This window comes from Chiroxiphia lanceolata, chromosome 21 (genome assembly GCF_009829145.1).
Source record: "Chiroxiphia lanceolata isolate bChiLan1 chromosome 21, bChiLan1.pri, whole genome shotgun sequence".
Lineage (NCBI taxonomy): Eukaryota > Metazoa > Chordata > Aves > Passeriformes > Pipridae > Chiroxiphia > Chiroxiphia lanceolata.
In genome coordinates, this window is record NC_045657.1 from 5,335,349 (window position 1) to 5,358,108 (window position 22,760).

Sequence of the window (22,760 nt, forward strand, 5' to 3'; positions counted from 1 at the left end):
TTCTGTTCCTAACTCCGAGAAGGAATCGTAAACCACTGACCTAGTGCCATGTGTGCCAACTAACACTGTTACTTGTGGGAAGCTTTGATGTGGCGTTACTGTTTTGACACTCCTGAAACTCTCCTTGGCTTTTCATTTGTGTTTCCAGTCTGTGCACTGGGGTGAGCAGGTGGGTGGCTGGGAACAGGGAATTGCTGCGATTCCATCCTGAGGCACAACTAATGGAGCATAACTAACTGAGCAGTTGACTTTTTAAAAAAAAGACCATATTAACTTATGTATCCATTAAACCTTTTTCATTCCACTGTCATATTTTACACCATAATGCATGGCAGCATTTATCTGGGGTTACCAGAACGTGTCAGGGTGACTGGACTGAATCAGTTTTCAGTAACACTGATGGAAGCCCAGAGTAGCTTCTTTGTTTTAACCTCACCCTTGCTCTGACCCTCTACCAAACTACTTCTAATTAGAGTCAAAAAAAATCTACCAGTTCACAATGGGTTGTTCCAGTGGTGCTGGTATGAGAAAAAACTCAGCTCTCTGGTGCTTACATCAGTGTAGCCAGAAAAAAAACCACACCCAGGACTACCTCCTGAGCAAATTCATAGAATAACTTGTACAAGTGAAGTGTGATGCACATGGCTGAGGTATGATTTGGAAGCAGGAAGGAATGTGGTTTGTTGTTTTCCAGATAATAGAAACGCTACTGGGCACTAAGGTACCTTCCTTATCTGATCCATTTAAATTCAGGTATTTGAAAGCTCTATCCATATGCATTATTCCGAGCTGTCCACAGAGCAGAACAGGGCAATTTATGGGGATAGCAGCTGCATGGAAGAGTCTGCATGAGCTTCCTTCAAAATACTTTTGTGTTACTCTTCTGTTGCATCACTTACTAAAACTTTCATTTATCACACTCTTCATTTAACACAACTCTTAACTACTGCTTTCTCCCCTCTTTTGAACCATGGCCTTTAATATTTAATTATTTAATTGGGTTTGGTTTTTTTTTTTTCCTCTGAATTTCAAATATTGGTTTTGATGCTTATTTTCGTTTTGTGTTTTTTATCTTTTTATTTTGGTTTTTATTCTGTCACTTCTCCATCTCTTATACGTAGCTTATGTCCCTTTTAACATCCCCCCATCAGCCCCCTCCTCCTCCCCCTGCCTCTGCCTCACCCTCTGCTGTTCCCAACGGCCCCCAGTCTCCCAAGCAGCAAAAGGAACCCCTCTCCCATCGCTTCAACGAGTTCATGACCTCCAAACCCAAAATCCACTGCTTCAGGAGCCTAAAGCGCGGGGTAAGTTCTCCTCTGGATACCTCTCTCTCTCTCTCTCTCTCTCTCTCTCTTTCTCTCTCTCTCTTTCTCTTTCTTTTCTTTCTTTCTTGCGCTTTTATTGCACGTTCTGTTACGTAAAAACTCGTTTTGTTTTGTGAATGGTTCCGTTGTGTTTTATCATAACATGCAGACAAATCCAGGGATTCCCAACCTATAAAGCCATTTGTAGTCAAGCACACCCCCCCCCCTGCAGTGAAACCACAAAAAGTACATTTGCTGATGGAAATTACCCGTTTGGGTTTCTCTGGGGGGAGGAGGGATTGTCCAGACTATGGGAGGAGGAGCTGAAGGTTAGTTAATGCACTTGTAGAAGTCAAAGTTATTAGTTTTTGTTTCTGCAGGGTGGTTTCAGCTCAATGCCTGTGTCAGAAGGAGAAGAGTAAATTAGGAGGGATTCTAGAAAATAAATGTGATTTCAGTTGGTGCAAGTTCAGGAATTCCTCTGAAATGATCTGACATTTTTTTCTGGAGCAGTGGGAACTTCTGTTCCAGACACTTGGCCTCAGCTCCTGCTTCAGGTGCTGCAGTGTCAGTTTGTGTAGTGACTCTGAATGTTGACACAAGAAACAGTGATTTATGGAAGGTGAACTGATTCTGGTGGCAATAAAATTGTTTCTGTGGTCCATGTGTTCTTTAGACCAGCTGCTGTGTTGGGAAGGACTGGGGGACACAGACCAAAGAGACCTCAATTACAGTTGGCTCTAAATATTTGAGGCTGACACTTCTCAAGGGGCCTTAACTGCATCCTGTAGCATGAATTTTCGAGGAAATTTGGATAAAGTTTGATTTGATTCCTGTAGAGAGCTGAAGTAATCAAGCTTCCCACCAAGTTTATCATGTCTGCCTTTGGGCCTCCTTGAGCAGATGGTTTGGGTTAAGCAGTTTTTAAAGTGTCCATAGAAAAATTAAAATCCTGCAGTGCTCTTTTACTTTTTTTCTATTTGGTTTGAAATGGAGTTTTTTTCCACAGTTCTTATTCTTGACACTTTAAGTGCCAATGAAGTATCTTTGCAAAAATACCAGGTTGAGAAACTCTTTGGAATAGCCAGTAATAGCTGCTGTTCCTGCAAACTTTAGAGGGAAGACATTGCCTGAGAGTTTGCTAAACTTTGTGATGAAGCACAGCAAAACCAGGGGGGAAAAAAAGAACCGTGCTTGAACCTTGCAGCCTTCCCTACAAACATTAGCATGCAGAATTTTACACTAGGACATCTTTTTCTGGGCATTTTCCATGAAGATTTCATTGGTTTCTGGACAGATTTTCACATCCCAGTGCTACAATGGACAGTTCAAAATCATATTTTGTGTGCAGAAGATTTATCAGTGCAGTACCCAAGCTCCAAACCACAGGTGGGAGGTTCTGAGGGATCAGGGTTTGAGTTTTCCCTGCCAGCAGCTGGAGTGCAGTGTGCTGATGCTGGTTTAAGCAGTGTATGGTGGAAAGCAGCTCAAAACCTCTGTGGCTGATTTGGGGATTCACCTTGGTCTAGGTCACACTAGATCAACGTTTTTTGACACATCTCCACTGTTCCAAGGGCAGTGTCTCTGCCTCCTTTGCTGCTGATAGAGTAGGAAACATGGCCTGAGTTTTCCCAGGTCAACTGCTCTGTTCCTCCTCCTGTCAGCAGCTGTGGTTATGTTCATAAACTGATGCTGTAGTGTTTGTGTTGAGATAAACCCTCTCCTTGGTGGTCTTCATAAGCAGAGAATAAAATGACAGGTCCCTGAGATAAAATTTTCCATTTTTCAAACAAAAATAGGAGTTTATCTTCCCAGAACCTTGCACGTGGCAGAGTTTGGCTGAAAAACTGCTGGTATAGCATGGCTTTGCCTCCAAGGTGAAGGTCCTTAGAATTATTTCCTCCTGCAAAAACTACAGGAAGGAGGCACAAGTGTTCAGTATTTTAAATGTTTTTTAGAGCAGACTGTTACAGCAAGGAAGTGACTACTTTAAAAAAACCCAAATTCTGCTCCAGGGACTGCACTGACATTTAGGACTGAGGACTGGAGCTGTATAAAAGCAGAGATGACTTCAGTGGGGAACTTCGGTGGTTAGTTACAAAGAACTGGGAACAGTGCTGTAAACAATACACTGTCTTGTGTGGTTACAGACAATATAGTCAAAAGAGATGTTTTACACAGAGTGAGTTTCAGTTCTTTGCTAGGAAATTGCCATTTCGTGGGACACTCAGAACCCAAAAAACCCCACTTCTGAGACATTTCACTGGGAAAGTGGGAAGTTTCTAAGCTGTCCAAAGGCACGGTCTGCACATGTCCCTCCTTTTTTTTCTCAGTTGCAGTTTGGCTCAGAGCACCTTTTCTCAGTGGTTTTTACAGGAGGAGACAGTCTTTCAGTTCTGCTTGTGCAGCAGCAGGGCTGTGCTGGGTGGTGGCACCAGTGCACGGGTGGGCAGCTGGAGCCATCCTTGTACTGGGCAGTGCTGGGAGAAGTCAGGGGGTGTGTTACAATATAATGCTCCAGTAGTGCCATTCACAGAACAGAATATTTCAAATGGTGCTGGATATTTCCTACTTGATTTAAAAATACTGGTTAGTGGTTCCATGGGCACGTCACAAGTTTGTATTTCAAATGTACAAGTTCTTAGTGTGTATTTGGCCATATAAGCAATTATGACTAATTGCTTTTAATATTTCCTGAAGAAAGACCATTGTTTTATGTATTGACTGCCTGAGAAATCCAAGCAAGCCTTACAAATTCTGCATACCATACTCTTTTAAGTGCTTTGTGTCAAAGGTGAAATAATGAGAACAATGTCCCATAGTCTTCTCTGGAATCCCTCAAATTTCTGCTGACACATTCATTGAGAATGTGCAAGGAAGGGCTATTGCTAAATCTTCATTTAAACCTTTCACTGTGTTCTTTTTCTATTTCATTTCCTTCCCTTCTCAGCTACCAGGATGTTTGTATGTAAATACTTTTCCTGCCTGATTCATGCTGTGGATTTGGAGGCCAATATTCAGATCATCATCTCTTTTTTCCCCAGAGGGATGGATTCAGGCCACTTGGTTCATCCAGAGATATGGAGGAGAAGGAGAGCCTGCAAACCTCTGGCAGCTTGCTCTGTCTCATTTGAAACCTTTTCAGATTCCCATTTTGTAGGTCCTTGGTGATTTGTAATATGCAAATGGTCAGACTAGTAGATCATCAAAGTGCCATATCACCTTCAAAAATTCTAACCAGGCAAAAAGGAAATCAAGAACCACCCACAAATCCTTTTAATTTGTCAAGTGAAAAACGAGTGGTTGGTATTTGTTTCAGTTGATAGGACCCTCTGCTATATTCAGTACAGCTAGACAATAGTGTTAATTCTGCTTTAACCTTATGAAGTTTAATAAGATGTCCTTTTCCATCCCCCTGTCAAATCCAGAAGCATCTGAATTTTGCCCAGGAGCATGAGCAGTAATGTCAGGAATACTGGATTTTGATGTTACCAGAGAAGGGAGGAGGATGGAGGGTGAAACTCTCCTCTACACAGAAGGACATTCCATTTGTACAGGAGCACATCAGGGAAGCAATTTTTGGAGGGTTGTACAGGGAGCAGCAGGACAGCACAGGGTAACAGGAGCTTGGACTCTGAATCATTTCATTTGCTCTGAATTTTCTCTCTGCACTGCTGGGTTTGTTCCTTGGCAGAATTCCACTCCAGACAGCTTCAGGGAAGGCCACAAGGCTCTCCAAGTGTTCTTTTAGAGAATTCAACCAAATTTGCCAAGCAGGTCCTTCCTGGCTTTGTTGATAACCTGAGCTCTCAACTCCTGCAAAGCCGAGTGACACTGTTTATTCTAAAGGAAACAGGATCATACTCCTTCTTTTTTGGACTGACTTAAGGGATAAGGAAAAAAAAAAGTAACTACTTGACGTGAACAAGTCCTAAGACCTTTACCAGGATAAATTCCAGCAGCAGGACTCCACATTGTAATTGATCCTTGAAACATAACACGTGAATGGATTCCCATATGACTCCTCCATGAAATCTGGGAGGCAGTGTGTTTTAGCCATTTCCTTCTGAATTTTTGGTTTAGCATCTTATGTTGCATTTGGAAAGAGGAATTACAAAGCTAAAGTGGCAAAGTCACTGGTGACTGTTAAAATGAATTACATAATTAGCTATGATATGTCCTGTGCCCAGTGCCCAGTCTGGTTTTAATTTTGCTTCCAAACCAAAAATCCAGTGAATCTTGTTTTCATGGAAGGAAACAGATGCCTGAGCAATTCACAACAGATGCAAGGTTAATGTGGAGGCGCCAGTACCAGTATCAGTGGTCACTGCCAATATGAAATCCTAGTCTGTTAAAAAAAAAATAAATTAAATATTTAGGTGCTGACTCTTGGCGGTGTCTATGGTTTTCTAATCACATTTTTGTATTTGCCTCAAAGCTTTTTCTTTAAACCCCAACAGCAGAAATGTCCATTATAGAGAATACCATAAAACTGTTAGAGCACTTATTATGGATCAGAACTAGGAGAAGGGGAAAATCTCTCTTACACAGTTTTTGTGAGCATTGTTTCTAATAGCTCCTTAAAAAGACACTATAAAAGTAACACTTCAAATCAACTTTGCCTCTTTAGGGAAGTTAAAGCCAGAAGCATACAAAGAATGAGGAACCACTTACATAACTCATAATTTCATTTGTGCTTGCTCTGCTTTTTCTAATTCCATTTTGAGGACAAAGGAAACTCAGTATTCTGCTGGTTGATACTAATTTTGTGTTCTTTTGTTTTATTGCTGCAGCGGCAGTAACATCAGCACCTTTTCTTAAAGAGCAATACTCCGAACTAACACCATCCAGGGGCAGAACTTACACCTCTGAATTGCTCCCTGTGCGTTGTGTGGACTTGCCTTTTCTCTCCTGCCTCGGAGCCTGGGATGGGACCGGGCAGAGAGAATGGTCTGGGAGCTGGGATAGATTTTGCTGCCATGACCCGAGTTCCAGCCTCCAGACTGTTCCCTAAAGCACACGGAGGAACTTTTGTGGTTTCCTTCTTAGTGGAAGTTGACTTCATTACAATGTGATTTTATTTCCATTGCACCAGTGGATGTTCTCCCTCCCTGTCTCCTCTGACACCCTGTGCAGTCCTGTCCCTCGACACCGAGCTGTCACTCTGCCTGAGTGATCAGTGCTTTGTTGTTCTGTGAGCATGCAGAAACAGCAAACCAACCACCCCCTCTCCAACCTGCTCTGTTCCCTGCCCTGGGAATACTTGTTATTCTAACGTAAGTGTCTCTCTCTGTGCCAGGACTGGGGTTTTTTGGCGGGTGGGGTCATTACAGCCATGCTTTATTCTAGCACAGAGAGAGATGTTTTCTGACCTCGGTATTTAAGCAAGCATTTAAAACCACAGTATTTTCTGATCTCTGTGAGCATGCTGAACTCTTAATATTCACCTAGCTTCTAGGAAGCTCCCACTCTGCACTTTGAGGCTGGTTAAACACTGAGCTGTCTTTTGCTGTAGAAGCAGTAAAAACACAGAGGTGCCGCGCTCGTCTCCGGTGTAACCAATGTGTGTTTTCTCTTGCTGACTCACCAGCAGACACAGTCTTTGTATATTCACAAAGAACTCATGAAGAGGACTTTAGGGACCCCCACGTGTGCCATTGAGGCTAGGGAATATGTTGTAAGTCTGTGTATGGTGTGATCAGCCCATACCGTCGCTGCACAGTCGCTAACCCCACTTACAACGCCGTTCCGAGTGTGCTGTGGGAATGTGCCTTGTCCAAGATCCAAGGGAAATTTGGTGGGAGGCAAGTTGCAGCTTGCTGTGTGATGTGCAGGAAAGACATGTCTGCTAGTCCTGGAAATGCTGAAATTGGCCCAACTGAAGTAGCTGGACCTGTGAAATTCGGAGCGTTACAAACAGGTTCCACGCACTCATTCTAAATTATTTAATGAACGAAGTCTTGAGCGTCACGAGCCAACCCCTGTGTGGTGGCACATTCTGTGCCTTGGTGGTGGAGCACTTGGAGCTTTTGTAAGCTTCCCTGAACTGTCTGTGATGATGACAGTTCATGGAATCAAGACATGGGGCCTCTAAATCTGATACTTGGATAAAGCAGAGTGTGGGGGGATGGTTACAGGGCCACAATAAAGAAAAAGAAAAAAAAAAAGAAAATTCCCTCCTGGTTGTATGGAAGTCCAGTGATTGATTGCAACCCTGTTTTCTGTAAGTGAGGTTAGTGTCCGTGACTGTCCAATAACACATGGACCTGCTGGCTTTCATGCTCTCTCATGTGTTATTGAAGCTTGTGGCTCTTAGACTCTTCATTTTATCCCTGCAAGACTAAGCTAGACTTGGTTTAGATTGACAGCTTGAAACAGATTTGCTCATTTCGAGGAAATGTAACTTATTTGATAATTTGGGTGGAAAATGCCCCTGTTCTCCCAGGAGCTGTGAGCACGTTTCTAGCTGTGAAAACCCAACAGAATGGGCAAAAGTAGTTGCGTAGTGTTTAATGCGGATTTATTTTCAATCTGCTTATGTTTGTTTCTAGAAACCGAATCACTGTCACATAAAATTACCAATGCATTTCAGAAACGGAAAACTGTGAATATGACTTATTTCAGCATTTCATTGTTTCCAGTCTATGATCTGCTTTATTTATACTGGTTATAACAAACCCTGATGTACTATTTGGAAATGCTATTAATAAATTCTCTATTTTTTTGTCGTACTTAACAGCATAAGAATTGGGCATACAGTGTCTGTAATCCCTTTAAAATTTGCTGAATTTAGAGCAAAAGAATAGTCTTGATGCAGATGATTCTCCGCAGTATTTAGTGCCTTTAGAGTGAGTAGTGTTTAGCCACTAGCGCATGTAGCAAACATTTGTGCCTTCTTAGAGTGCTTCATAGGTAATATTTATTCTGCACCATGAGTCTTGTCTGTATATATGTACAAGAATCTCAGTTTGTGCTGATCATGTCTATGCTAAAGTTCACAGGAGTGCTAAAGCAATGATGCAAACACAAGCTGCCTATGCTGAATTTCTTCAGATCATTCTTTCTCCTTCCTCTGTGATTATTCTCTCAAATGGATTGGTTTTGTTTGCTTCTTTTTTAATGACCTCTTTAGCTCAGAGAGTGAATTTCATCATGGCACTGTGATTATTATCATGTGTTTGTTTCCTAATGGACTGGACTGCAGAGGGAAGTCTCACTGCTGCCTTGTCCCAGTTCACATGCAGCATTCCACTATTATTTCCACCATTTATTTTCCTTGAATGACTGGCATGTCTTGCTATACAAATCCTGGTGACTAATGGGAATTGGATTTTTTTGGAAAAAAAAAAAAAAAAGGAAGTTTATTTCCTAAATTGTGCTGTCAAACACATCACAGGTGTGGAGCCACTCGTTATTTTAATTTCAATCCTAATGAACTGTGATTTTGCTCAAAATGGAGCATGTGTTTGAGAGCACCATTCCCAGGAGCTTGTTGGTAGTAAAGTGACAGAGAACTTGAATGGAAAGAGGTTCTGAAGTCTGACAGCACAGATTTTTGCCTGCAGTGAGGTGTTTTCCAGCTTTTACATTTCAGCTGTTGTACAGAGCGTGTGTGTTTATGCACTGACAAGTTTGTTGGGTATTTTGAGCATTTCACAACTGTCCCCAAAGGGCTGGTAGGGCAGCTCAGTGCTGATAGCTGGAGGAGGAGGAGGAGGCTGGGTGGAGTTTGGATTCTCCCTTTCTATCTGGCTTTAGATCTTGAGCAGCAGCTCACTCATGCTCCTTGGCACTGAGCGCTGGAGCACTGTTAGTGTCCCTGTCTCTTGGAAAACCTTCCGAACTGCAGCTGTTGTAATGTCTTGCAACACTAGAGGAGGTTCTGGTAATTCTGGTGGTGGGGTGCCCAGGCACAGTTGTTCACCTGGGAATTTCTGGGGCCCTGCAGCCCTGCCCAGAGCTGTGTGTGCAGGTGATGCTGGGCAGAGACACACCTCTCTGTGCGTGGGCTCTGTGGGCACACGCTGCTTTTAGTCTCGCTTCCCCAGAGTAACTAAAAGATAATGTTTTGGCTCTGCCCCAGGAAATGTGGTAACTTTAAGGAATTAGATCATGGATATCATTTAAGGAGCTTGAATAATGTCTTACCACGCTGTCATAGAATCAAATTGGCGTCAAGAGAATAGATTGGGTTATTTTCCTCCTCCTTGGGCCTGACCTTGTCTGACTATGGCCGAAGTACGTTTGAGTCTGAGTATTTGGTTTTGAATTGTTCAGGAATGTGAAATGACTTTCCATGCCTGCCCAGACAGTGCTGTGCAGTCAGCAGGGACATTTCAGGGATGTTGTCCTCTGGCCATAGTCAGAGAGCTGGGCACTCCCTGGAGATCCCATCACACTGCTGGAGCCAGTGCTGTTCCTCACCTCCCCACCGGGGTTTGGCTCAGGTGTCACCCCCTCTCTGAAGCCCTCCTGTGAAGTGGCTGATGCATTTCAGCACGTGTTTGACCCATGGACATTTGCAAGCTCTGATTTTTGACCACATCAGTGATGTTACTCTAAAGAGAAAGCCCACTGTTGTTGTTGTAGCTGCTGTCAGTCAGTCCAGTGCCAAAGCACCTGTGTCCAGGTTCAGCATTTCCCATTCCTGTTCCTGGCGAGGAAATGGCAGCTGCCTGAGCCCATCTTGTGAACTTTTGCACAGATCTCTTAGTGTTACCCATTTTGCCTTCCAACAGCAAGGGGATTATGTGTCATTTTATTGTAACATCAGTTTGAAAAAGTTCCTCTTCTACTGATGCACTGTTGTTTTTTCTCTCTCTCCCCCCACCCTGTATCTCTCCAATTTTACATGAAGCTTTCTCTCAAGCTGGTAAGCACATTTACAGCATGCCTGTCCTGTGTTTTAATCACAATTTCCTGTGTGTGTTTGAATGTGCACTGTGCCACATGTGACATGACACTGAAATTAACTGTCAAATCTGTTTCTTCTTTGTGTTTGCTTTTTTTGGCATTTATCAGATAACTCTGAATACACAGGTCTGGAGTCTAATAGAGGTGATCAGAATTCAGTCTTCTAATAAGCTGCTAAAAATTAACTCTAATAAATAGTTTAGTTTTCACTTTTATAATCCAGGGCTATGAAAATGTAGAAAAGCACTATCGAGTAATTATGCTACTGTATAAGAATACATTAAAATGTTAAAAGAAGGAAAAAAAAAATAAAGGTCTCTGAGCTTGCTGGACCTTTTCCAGAGAGCAGTGCATGTCTTTCTGTGTAAAGTAGCTGCAAAGTTTGCTTTCCATGTCCAGGTATTACTGGAAATCTGCACCATTATCACCTACATTTTACAGCCCTATGTAGTCCTTCAGAATAACCAATAATGATATTAATTAAAATTCTGTAAACCTTAACCAACAAGGTTAACTCAATCTGATTTGAATTCGCAAATGGAGAGAGATGCATATGTGTGAATCCTAAATTCCACCTTGGATGCAGCTGGGAAGGTTTCTTGAACTATGGTAAGATAAGATGTTGCTCAGTTGGAAAGGGAAGAGGTGATCAGACCTGGGAAAGCAAATTACGTGCTGAACTTCATACACAAGGTACTGTTTTGCTTGAGACACTCCACACCTTGATATGTTCCTGACAGCTTGTCTGCATTCCTTTGCCTCGGAGAGCCCTGTCACAAGGAGAATGCAGCTGGTTTGCTGACCCACAGTGACTGGTGGCAGTTTTGGAGAGCCTCGGGATCCACAGGAGCACCTTTACTGCATTAGCTTCAGAGTTCTCTTATTCCTCACCAGTTAGATCCTTTGGGTGCTCTTTCCCTTCCCTGTGAGGGTGACGAGTCCCTGGCACAGGTTGCCCAGAGAAGCTGTGGCTACCCCATCCCTGGAAGTGCCCCAGGCCAGGTTGGACGGGGCTTGGAGCAACCTGGGATAGTGGAAGGTGTCCTCCTGGCAGGGGAGTGGAATGAGATCAGGCTTTAGGTCCCTTCCAACTCAAACCATTCCATGATTCTACACGTATCTTGTTCTTTGGTACGTCACTGTGGGCCTGTTCTGCTCATGGCAGCTCAGCTCATCCAGAGGAAACATGAGGCCCATGAGCTGCCTGGAGTGGCTTTGGAAGTTTCTGGTCCTGCTGCTGCTCTGGCAGCACAATGACTTACTTGGGCTCCTTTAGCAATGTTGCTTCTCCCTGAAGACCTATGGTAGGTCTGAGGAATGATGGAAGTGTCTGGGATACTTGCAGATCTTCTTTTGGCTGTTGCCAAGCCACTGTCCTGGGAGTCCAGTGCATTTATACCATGGATTTCCACTCGTTTTCCTGGTCACAGTGTGTTGTGTAGCTGAGCTAAGCCTCTGTAGGAATAAAACCTCCCCAAATGGCTGGCCTGGCCTTTCCCCAAGAATGGCACAAATTGGAAAGGTGTGCAGAGGGGGCTGAGACCATGTGCACCTCAGGTGAGGAAAGTGGCTTTGTTGTAATCTCCTCTTGGTCCTAACATAGCCTCCTTTTTCACAGTCCTTCATATTGGGACAGTTTGCATCCTAAATCCCAGTATCTTTATGCAAGGAAACCTTGTGAGCTCCAGCTCTGCTGGTCCTGTGACAGCACATCAGAAACAGCACAGCTTTCCCCTCCACCTCACTGCTGCAGCATTTTTAATGTCCACAACTTGAGAGATAGCCCAGGTGTGTTTTCACTTCAGAGCATGAAATATGCCCAGCATGTGCAAAAACTACTCCTTGAACTCTCCCTTTTGGAGCAGGAACTGCAGCTTCTGATGGAAATTACTGAGCATGGAATAAAGTCAGAGTGGGATCCGACTCCCAGTCTCAGGTGTGCAGCTCCACGGAACACTTGTGCTTTGGTCTGAAGCATTGGGAACAAAGCTACTGGATTTAGTCCAGCCTAGAGCTTTTTGAATGAAGTTGAAGAATCAAAAACAAGATATCAAAAAGAAGGTGCTTTTCCAGATTTGCTTGGCTACATCTGTTGCGTTCCCCTAATGTATAAATGGGGACATTTTCAAGAGTATCTGTCTCTTCTGCTTAGAACTGAGGAGAATATGTCAGAATATGTCATCTAGTCTTTCCTATAACTGCTTGTTTACAAAGCTGCCTCCAGATGCTTTGCCTTAAAAAGATGTCTATTGCTTTAGTGTAGATTATCCATAAAACAGATTGAATCACTCTCACATCTAATGTGATGTGGGAATTACTGTCAAGCAAAATATTAACACTGAAGAATAAATTAAGATAGGTCTCTCCTCTACCAGGCACAACAAGTGATGTAAGCACTGCTGGGACTCCAAGTGGTAAAGTTTAGGAATCAGCACAACTTTTTTAGTCATTTGCCTTAAATTTGCTTTCTCGTTGTCTCATGAGTGTAATTGTAGGTGTTATTACACAGTTGATCAAGGCTTAATTAGACATATGTGCTGTCTTTGACAATCAATGCAGCAGCAGTTTCATCAGGCTGGTTCTGTTGTTTTGGAATGACCAGTCCAGAGGAGAAGGTGTCCTGTCCCTGCTGTCCTCCAGCCCTCGGACACCCACACACTTTCTTTCTGAACAGCTTGTTCTGCAGCTGCAGAAGAAAGAGTGTGGTGTCTCAGCACATTCAGTGCAGAGCCAAGAGTCTAATGGGCAGTTTTTGTGGCACTGTGTCCACTAAATCACACTCCTCAGAGAGAAATTTGGTGTTTTAGTAAGACTGATGTCCCGAACCTGCTCACAAGCTGGTGGACCACTGAATTTGGTTACTCAGCTTTGTGTTTTTACCCTTCTTTCTCCCATAAACCAGTATTCCCCCCTTAGGAGTGGGACATGGAATGAGCAGAAACCAAAACAAGTAAAACCTGCCCAAATTCAAGATTATGCATAAGAACCTCAGTCCCTTATGGTGCAACTAATTAGTATTGATGTGTGTTCCATATAGCCCACCCAAACTGTCCCCCTTGCCTTCTGGCAAGACAAAAATAGATGTGACTGTGAAGAAAATAGTGTGGATGTATTTTATGTGTCATTTATCTGCTATATCAAATTGAGGCAATCAAGAGGAGACATAGCAGTTTGAAGGCAGAGAAGGGGGTTTCAAGCAGAATCACGCAAAGGTAACACTGTGGTGTTCATGTTTTTTTTCCTTTGGTTATGATTTCAAACTGATTGGTTCTATGGCTTTGATATAACTCCTGATTTTTGTGCTAGTACAAGGGAGAGAGGAAAAACTGAGAGGCTTTGGCATGGAAGGTGGATCCTGGAAAGTAAGCAGCATGTTTTTTAAATTGCAGAATCCAGTGGGAAGTGCTTCTGTTTGCTTGGTGTGTTCAGGAGGGCCCTGACATAAATTAACTGTGTTGGAGCAGCACTCAGGCAGCAGTTAGTGGTGCACAGGAGAAGTGTGACTGTGACACAGGAGTAAAATCCAGGAACTGCTTTTATGGGAATGCTGTCTGTAGCAGGGTGAAGGAAGGCAGGAAAGATCAGCTTTCCATGAGAAGGGAACTATGTTAAATAAAATCTGATGATAACTGTAGATAAAAATAGTTTCTCAGCTTTGCCGTTGAATTCTGGAATTCTCCAGTTGATTAGCCACTGTTATGGAAGCAGGATGTGGTCCTGGGATCATTTCTAGGGCATCCAGATTCCTGACCATTCAGGGACTGATAACACAGTACAAATGGTAACAATGCTTCAGACCATTGTGACTTTTGCACAGGTTTTTGTGAGCTCTTTTCAAAATGCAATCCCTTAAGGATTCTTTCAGACTCTGATTATTAATTTTTTTCCTTATTCCCCCCCCTCCATTCCACTCTTGTGCAGGGAGCAGGGCCCGAAGACTTCAGCAATCTCCCACCTGAGCAAAGAAGAAAGAAGCTTCAGCAAAAGGTGGATGAACTGAACAGGGACATTCAGAAGGAGTTGGATCAAAGGTGAGTCAAAGCTCTGGAATGAAAAATGAAATAGGTAACGTCATATAGAACAGAAACAACTATGATATAAGAAAGAGCAAATAAGAAGCTCAGATTTTGAAAGCAGTGATTTGATTATGGCTGCTGTAGGTCAGAACTGGGGCAAAAGCTGCCTTTCTGGTTATTCCATTCTCCCACCTCAGTGTAGTGCATATCCTGCCTTTGGAATTGGTTAAAAGAGAAGATCTTGGTATAGGGATGGGAATGATAGAAGTCCAACAACTGGAGACAGCTTTTCCTTCTTTCTGGACTTGCTTTCTTGGGCTTTTGAAGAGGAAAAGACGAAGGTCCCTGTTGGATACACTGAGGTTGTTTCTTGATGTGAGCTGTTGATGAGGGTGTTTTTAGTGAAGAACAGGAGATAAATACAGCCTCAGTCAAAGGTACAAGCATTGACCTCCCAGCACTGAGCAGAGCCCCTGTGTCTGAGGGACAAGGTAGATCCCAACAAGAGAGGCTGTTCTAGCATTATAACATCATCCAAAGTGCTGATTCTTTGGTGTGTGCCTCAAGTCTCTCTGTAGCTTAGATTTCCTGGAAGCAGGAAGATAATGACTCCTGTGCTTTTGTGAATGCTTTTTCTACAAGGCTGCATTTAACATTCTGGTTGAGAATAAGGCTATTTTAGTTACCCACTTTTAATAGATTCTGGCAGCCTGTATTTGTACTTTGTGTTTGTTCACATTCTGCAGTTGCATTAAAGATTCAGCATGTTTTGTTTGCGAGAGAAGGAACTTTTCTTCCCTGAAGGATTTCAGGACTAGTCTATCCCTAAATACTACTTTGCATTTGCACAGTTGTGCTATTATCTTGCTTTCAAGAACCTGTTTATTTTGCCTACTAACCTAAAAATTCTTCTTTGTATTTTATATCATGACTAAGAAAGAAACACTGCATGTGGTTATATGATTTCTCATTACTTTGTTTTTTTTCCCTCTGTGGTAACTTTGATTTGTCTGTACAGAATTTTTTCCTGCTCTCTATTGATCTCAACATTAAAATCGGGTATGGAATCAGAGCAGAATGTTAGTTAAAATAAAGATAGTTTATGACTGAGAAAATAGCACCATCAGTTAAATAAGAGTTAAACAAATAGTAATAACTGTGACTCATATGTTTGCAACATTGTCCCTTAAGGCTTCAAACACAGAGCAGTCCCACTTCCTTGCCACCCACACTTTTTCCCAGTTTCCACACACACAAAGCAAAGCCAGGCACAGGATTGCAATTGTCAAGAGTTTGGTGGGAAACTCTAAAATATAAAGAGTGTTAACTTGAGTCGTGGGACTCGCATTAACCTTTCTCCCCCCCAGCTAATGCCTAGAGAAAAACTGAATAGTTGCACCAGGAATACAGGAAATCAGCTCATAATTCCATCTTTCAGCTCTGAAATGTCCATCATCAGGCAGATAACTCTTCTGTGAGCTGAGCCTCAGTGTGGCTCAGGTCAGAGGGAGCTCACTGCTGTCAGTGCGAGCTCTGCAGGCACTGAGGGAGCTCATCCAGGCATGTCCTGCATCAATCCTGCTTTTATGGCACCAAATCCATCATAGCAGGACTGAAAATTACCATCTCAGAAACCCAGGGCTCTTGGCACTGGGGCTGATATGGAACAGCCCCCAGAAGGAGCTGAGGGAAGATACCCTCAGCAGGATGCAGGGTTGCATTTTCTAGCCTGAAGTCCGTCTGTCGCTGCACTGTGACAAACACAAACCATCTGGACTCAGCTTCGTTTTAAGCAGTGTGAAATAAATAAATATCTTACAAATTATTGGGGTTGCTAAAGACAAACTGCAACAGGCAGGGTGAGAATTTCTGGTTTGCACTCCATTTCTGTTATTGATATACATCCATGTGTACATCTTTGCCCCAGTTTCTCAACTGGAGGTCAGTCTGTGATGGATAATAATGATGCAACTGTTTGTCTCTGCCCCAAAAACTGGAATGATATTCATTTAGAAAGTTAGAGCTGTCATTCACTGCAATGGTTGTGAGATTATATTTTTTTTTTTATCATTATAGTTTTCCCCAGGGTTAGCAAGTAGATATTGTAGTACAACAATAACAGGCTAAAAATCAATACCAGAGATCTTCTCACACTCTAGGTAAATCACTGTTTTTCACCTCTGACAGTGTATATTCTCTCCTGGTGAGTGATTTTACTGGGTTTTTTTAATGGCAAAAACATTTGTATGTTCTCAGTTCCCTTTGTAACAGCTTAGGTTGAACCCCAGAGTGAAGAAGAGGCAGTTTGTTATCCTTTCATGTGCCCTCATTTAGAGAAAGGCATTTGCCCCCAGCTGCGCTAACACGTGTTTTATTTTTCCTCTGCCTCTCAGAGATGCCTTAACGAAGATGAAAGATGTGTATATCAAGAACCCCCAGATGGGAGATGCAGCGAGTGTGGACCACAGATTATCAGAGCTGGCACAGAACATTGAAAAGCTACGACTAGAAGTGCAGAAGTTTGAGGTATGAGAAGAGAGACTTTAGTAAAAAGCAGCTCAGCAAATGCTCGGGTCTGAGCAGGTTGCTTCATGGCTTTTCCAGATGTATTGATGCACTTTCTTGCTGGGAGTGTGAAAGTGCTGCTTGAGCACTTGCATTAGTCAGGATCTTTGATCTGATTTTTGTAACATAAACATGCACCATCTCCTGTGACTGTCAGCCCACAGTTTAATTTGCCACAGAAAACAGATTGTGCTAAATGGAGGTGAAAAGAAAATGTAGTGCTCTCAGGACTGCCCAGAGGGGTTCAGATGCTTATTTAATTAATTAAATAAATTGAAGCATCATGTTACAGACATCTGTGGAAAATCAGAGTGACACAAATGCAAAGCACCATTTAGAGACTGACAGCAAGACCGAAGCCATCAGATGAAATACCTTTTAAGGAATAGTCTGCCATGAACAGGAAGCCTCCTTAGTGATATAAAATCTCAAGAGCTGAATGGGAGTGTTTGAAATATATGAAGCCCATTATAATTACATGAGAAGGATTATAGGGCTGAGAAGACTTCACTCTTTATTTTTCAGTTAGAACATAAACAGATACAGCCCATTAATTTTTGATGTTTCTTACAGTTGTGGCTTTACTATCCGTTGCTCTTACTCATTTGAAATCAGTGGCTCTTTGATTCTCTTCAGCTTTGGTTTTCATGCATTCAGCAGTCCCAGAGGTTGCTGTGTCCCTGGTGTTACTGAGATTACTCGAAGCTGCCACCCATCTTTTTACTCAGTAGTAACTAGAGCAGCAGCATCTCCTGGCAGCTGCTGTTAACTGATTCCCTTGGCTTACGGTGTTTTCAGCACCCAGCGTCAAAAAATATTTAAGGAAGTGTGACTATGTTTACAAGCACGGGTTTGGATCTGTGCTGTGAGTGACACAGCAGAGCTCAAGGGCTGTCTGTCCCCGGCAGGGCTGGCTGGCAGAGGTGGAGGGCCGGCTGCCCGCGCGGAACGAGCAGCCCCGGCGCCAGAGCGGGATGTACGAGCCCCAGAACCCGTCAGCAGTGAACAGCTGTGCCCAGGACCGGGAGAGGTACAGTATCTGTGCAGGGTGGGCGGCTGGACCCGCTGCCCTCGGCTTATTGATCAGCAGAACTGCGGCTCTGCAGTGCTCAGAAACCCGTCCTGTCACCAGGCCCACCGCAGGCACTCCAGAGTGTTTTGCATCCTCGTTTTATCCTGTCCCAGCTCCAAGAGCTGTGATTCTGGATGTGTTTCTGAGCTGTGTGGTAGCCCCCACGCTCACTGCTCTGAAGGCGACCGAGACAGTGCGTTTTTTACGGCTTTTAGTGGTAAAAGTGATGTGTCCCACCCACCTGGTGTCACAGCCAGCTCTGAGCTGCTCCAGCCGCAGTTGCTCCCCTTGCCTGACGTGCCTGGTAACCGAGGGGCTCTCTCTGCTCCTGAGGTTGGTCGCTATAGTTGCTCTGTTTTTCCTCTCTTGAGCAGCCCCGATGGCAGTTACACAGAAGAGCAGAGTCAGGAGACTGAGATGAAAGTACCTGCAACGGACTTTGATGATGAATTTGATGATGAAGAACCACTACCCACCATAGGAACGTGTAAAGCACTCTATACATTTGAAGGTATCACTCCAACTTTACTTTCATTTCACTAACTGTTTTTTTCTAATTCATATACCAAGAACAAGTGGGAAACTTTCATTTAAGCCCTGCAGTGCAAAGGGCAAGTGAGGCTCTGGTGTGATTCTGTTTGCACTAAGTGATTTACCTCCTGTCACACAGGGACTTTGCAAGAAGAACCAAAACTCTGGTGTCAGGATTGCATTTATCTGGTTTTTTTGTGTTCACACTGTTGACTCCAGAATCCCACGCTCCTGTTTTCGCTGCCAGTGATGCAGCAAAGGTTGTGTCCACACATCATCACCCCAAAGTGCTTCTGGTTCCCACTGTGCAGGACACCCTAAAATCCCTGTTACTGTGTCTTTCAGGTCAGAATGAAGGAACAATTTCTGTAGCAGAAGGAGAGATGCTCTATGTAATAGAGGAAGACAAAGGTGACGGGTGGACGCGGATCCGAAGGAACGAAGATGAGGAGGGCTATGTCCCCACGTCTTATGTTGAAGTCTATTTGGACAAAAATGCCAAAGGTGCTATGACCTATATTTAATACTATTATTTTTATTTTATTTGCTTTCACAGAGGTAATCCAACCCTGAAGCTGCTCTGTGTTGCAGATACAGAGCCTTTTAAAAGTCTGTACAATGCCACCGAGTGCATTATTCCGTACATGGACTAATTATGGCTTTCTGTACTGCAAAATGTGCTTTTATTGCTCAGAGAAGGGTAGTGTGGGGGACTGTGAAACCAGAGGGGAAATGCAGCCTTTCCTGGACAGTGTTTGCTCAACTGTCACTGCCATTGCACTCCCAACTTAGTGCAGGAAGCACAGAGCCATTTGGGATAATACAGGCTCTCCTCAGATATCCAGGTGGCATCTCAGACCATTCACGAGTCAGCTGCTTGTCCCAGACTTGTTCAGTGGAACTTTATATAGGAAATATTTAGACTGCTGGTTTGTGTCTGTGTGGGAGCTTTCCAGAGCCTGTTGTGTCCTGGGGACCTTCTGGATTGAAACCTGGTCGTCATTTAGTGTTGTGAGGTAGGGAAAGGAGAGGTCTTGCCAAAACCTCTGTGGTCCTTGACAAATGAGTAAAACATTAAGAAAGCTCCTCTGTTCTTTCCCACCTTGCTACATTTCAGATGTATTTACTGTTTCAGATTACCATAACTAATGGTTTGATCTTTTGCTCACACAAGATCAATGGAGACATTCAGAGTTTGGACTCTGCAAGCTGCTGTTTGTTGCTTTTAATTCCTCCCAAAGAGGTGTGCTGAGTAAGGAAGCAGTGTTGCTGGGCAGTCCTGGCTGGAATAAATGCCAGCACTGAACACCTGGTAATGGGATACACAGAGAAATCAAAAGATTTTAGTCCTGTTTGAAATCAGCATGTGTTAGAACTTCACTGTTAAATAATTTGTGTTCATTCAGTCACTTAATCCTTCAGATTGTTGTTGTGTTTCCTAGACCTTAGAGTTCTTGGTGTGAAACAAGCTGCCTCATCCAAGCCAAAACAACACTGAACCATTTTCACTGGCATTTATAGACAGTAGGAAGAGACGAGTGGAACTGTGTGTAAATCAACACTATAACTTGAGCAGTTCACAGTGTTGGATTCAGTGTTAAATCAGTGCAGTGCCTTGTCTGCTGCAGGTGAAAATCTGGGCCTTGTTTTATTTTGCCATAATACAGGAGTTTTGTGTTTGTGTTGGCAAATTACAGGGTCAGTTGAGTTGCAGAGGAGTGCAAAAAAGCTTCCACTAGACTGAAAATGCAGTCAGTGCTGGGGGTGAAGGTTGGGACAGCTGCAGCCACTTCTGTAGCCATGATGGAGGTTTCCTGGATACTTTAAAGTTTTTCCATTACTTTTACTGGACTTCAGGACCAAAATCAAATGTATCTGTGAATATCTAATATATAGGAACTATAATGTTTACCTCTTTTATTTCTCAATTCTCTTCTTAAAAAGAAAAGCTAAAAGAGAGCTTTTCTTTAAGTGCAGCATAAAGATTTGGGGGAAATGTTACTGTGTTTAAAAGACTAAGTTTGTTGCAAGCTGCAAATTTCTCATTTGATTTTTAATGTATTGGTAGAAGTGACTTGATTCAGTCCTTGAAATGGAAGCGATGACATTCCAGAAAATAACACTGTAAATACTAAAGCATTTGCAAAGTTCAGTATTTCCTTCCTCTTTTTTTGGAGAGAAGTTTGAGCAGCTGATACTGCTGAAGGTTGGCTGCTCACAGCAGCTCTGAGTACACCTGTGACTCCCCCAGCCAGCAGAATAAGCACTGGCTCAGGAGTACCTGCCCAGCCGGGTTGTTCCTGTGCTGTGAGCCAGAGGCAGCTCTGCCTGAGAAATCCCACTGCTAAAGCTTTGTGAAAAGCTGCTTTTTCAGTCAGCTGAGGCCTGTGCTGTCAGGGCTCTGCTGCAGAACTGAGCTGAGCAGGACAGGTAAGTCATGTGCTGCAGGTGCCCTCCTGAGTACAGCCTTCAAGGAGCCCAGCTGGGTCTGTGTGCCCCTGCAAATACCTGTGTGAGGGCTGTTGGTGACATTTACAGAGGGTGTTGGCAGAGCCTGTCACAAAAAGAACAGTAATGTCTATCTTCTTTTGCCTTTTTTTTTTTTTTTCTTTTTCCAGATGTGTACAAACCACTTCAGAAAATCTCTGAGTAGGTTTGCATAGGCCTGTCCACCCTTTATTCTCCTGGTTTGCTGCTACGGTTGTTTTAAGAGCTGTGTTTGAGAAGGTTTTCTTTAGAAGAGATGAATGCACATGTCATATCTCCAGCAATGAAAGACTCTGTTAGGTTCCAGGTTCTGCTCTCTCAGCCGATGCGTTGTCAGGTCGCCTCTGAAATGTCAGGAAAGCGCTGGCCCCACCGTGTCCATTTAGTGCAAACAGCATTTGTTTTGTCCTTCCCGGTAGAAATGAGAGCTGCAGGGTTCATTCTCGTTGGGATTCACCCAGGAAACTGTTCTGTGCACACACGGGTGTAGCATCTTGCAGGGCTTTTCTGCACCTGTCGGGTGTCTGGTGCTGAGAACTGTCAAATACAGGAACCAGTCACTCCAGATTGACCATCCTGTGTCACTGACTGTGGTACCTCATCACCTTCTTGGGAACAAAACTGTCTTTCACTGAGGGATGTTGTGAAATCGTGTGATACACACACAAAAAAATAAAAATCTGCACGGAATAACCAGCTCTGTATAAACTCTGCATTGCACCCAACAAAAACGCCACGTTCCCCTTCCAGCAGAAAACCTGGATGTTTGGGTGCCATGCAAGGAATAAGGGCTGGTTTGTGAAGTTAAACTTCTTGATAGGAAACTTTTTTGGAGCCGTGGGCTGATGAGCATTTTGGCTCCTTGGCCGCTGTGGGTCTGTTCCCCCTCACCTCTGATATCAATAAATCCTCGTGGGCAGCTCTGGGGTTCCCAGTGCTGCAGCTCTGCTGTTTGCTGAAACCCTCCTGCAGAGCCTTGACTTATATAAATAAATAGGTAAAAGTTAACCACGCTGATGCACTTTTTATCTAGGATATATCTGATTATTTAATGCTTGCCAAATCACCTAGGAATCGGTAATTATAAACTGGACTGTGGCTTTTTAAAATCCTTTTGTTAAATACGTGCCCTTAGTTCTCCCAGTATATAAAAAAAAATGTATATAACATAACTTAAAAACTAAAGTTACTTGAATTTGAATTGTTTTTATCCTTTTATATGTGTATAAATATAAATGGTTTTATAGGCTGTTCTTCTGCTTAACCCAGCTGTTGTTTTGGTAACTACTTGGTCCCTCTTACATGGAAAAGTGTTTTTGGTTATTCAGCTGCCTGCACCTGGTTGGACTCACTTAGAAACTGCTGTTGTGTGTTAAGGTTTGTTAAATCTGGCCAGTGTGGTTGTCTCATTTCCTTTCTTATTTTTTAAAGAATCATCATCTGTGAGGAATCTCTTTGTAGCTTGATGTACCATGGTGTCTTCTTCTAATAAACGTTATATTTTCTCATTCCTGTGAGGTTTTGTTTTTTGGGTGTTTTTTTAAACAGCAATTACTAGTAAGTGCTGATAATTAGTGGCAAAAAATAGTGAAGTTTAACTTTACTGAGGGACAGCAAATGGCCCCGAGCTGCTTCCCACACTCAGTACCAATGCAATTCCTGTTCAGGAAAAATTTTCTGTTGTGGCTCTTTGAAAACTTTTTTGTGCTGTCATTTGGAGGGTTTTTGTGGAAGTGGGTGCTCTCTGAAATGTGAGGGAAGTTTGGACTCATCCTGTATTTCCTTGGATACAGCAGTTTGGGCCAAATCACACTCCTGGATTGTGGCTTCACTTGGCCAAAGGAAAAACCTGCCCTCAGCCAGCAGACTGTG

At 43.2% G+C, this 22,760-nt stretch overlaps 1 protein-coding gene across 25 annotated transcripts in view; it reads left to right on the forward strand.

Annotated features, from left to right (window-relative positions):
• Positions 1-22,760, forward strand: part of FNBP1 (formin binding protein 1) — a 98,208-nt gene that overhangs the window by 71,719 nt on the left and 3,729 nt on the right. For 3 of the 25 annotated variants that reach the window (XM_032708123.1, XM_032708114.1, XM_032708121.1), the window contains 9 exons: positions 1,122-1,304; positions 6,895-6,981; positions 10,162-10,176; positions 14,139-14,248; positions 16,627-16,759; positions 17,707-17,828; positions 18,242-18,381; positions 18,747-18,905; positions 21,020-22,400. In XM_032708123.1, coding sequence (XP_032564014.1) covers positions 1,122-1,304; positions 6,895-6,981; positions 10,162-10,176; positions 14,139-14,248; positions 16,627-16,759; positions 17,707-17,828; positions 18,242-18,381; positions 18,747-18,905; positions 21,020-21,054 — 984 coding nt within the window. In that variant the 3' untranslated portion in view covers positions 21,055-22,400. Of the gene's footprint in view, positions 1-694; positions 722-1,121; positions 1,305-6,894; positions 6,982-10,161; positions 10,177-14,138; positions 14,249-16,626; positions 16,760-17,706; positions 17,829-18,241; positions 18,382-18,746; positions 19,014-21,019; positions 22,401-22,760 lie in introns of those variants that run through there. The other 22 variants (XM_032708117.1, XM_032708122.1, XM_032708115.1 and 19 more) reach the window with 19 other exon arrangements.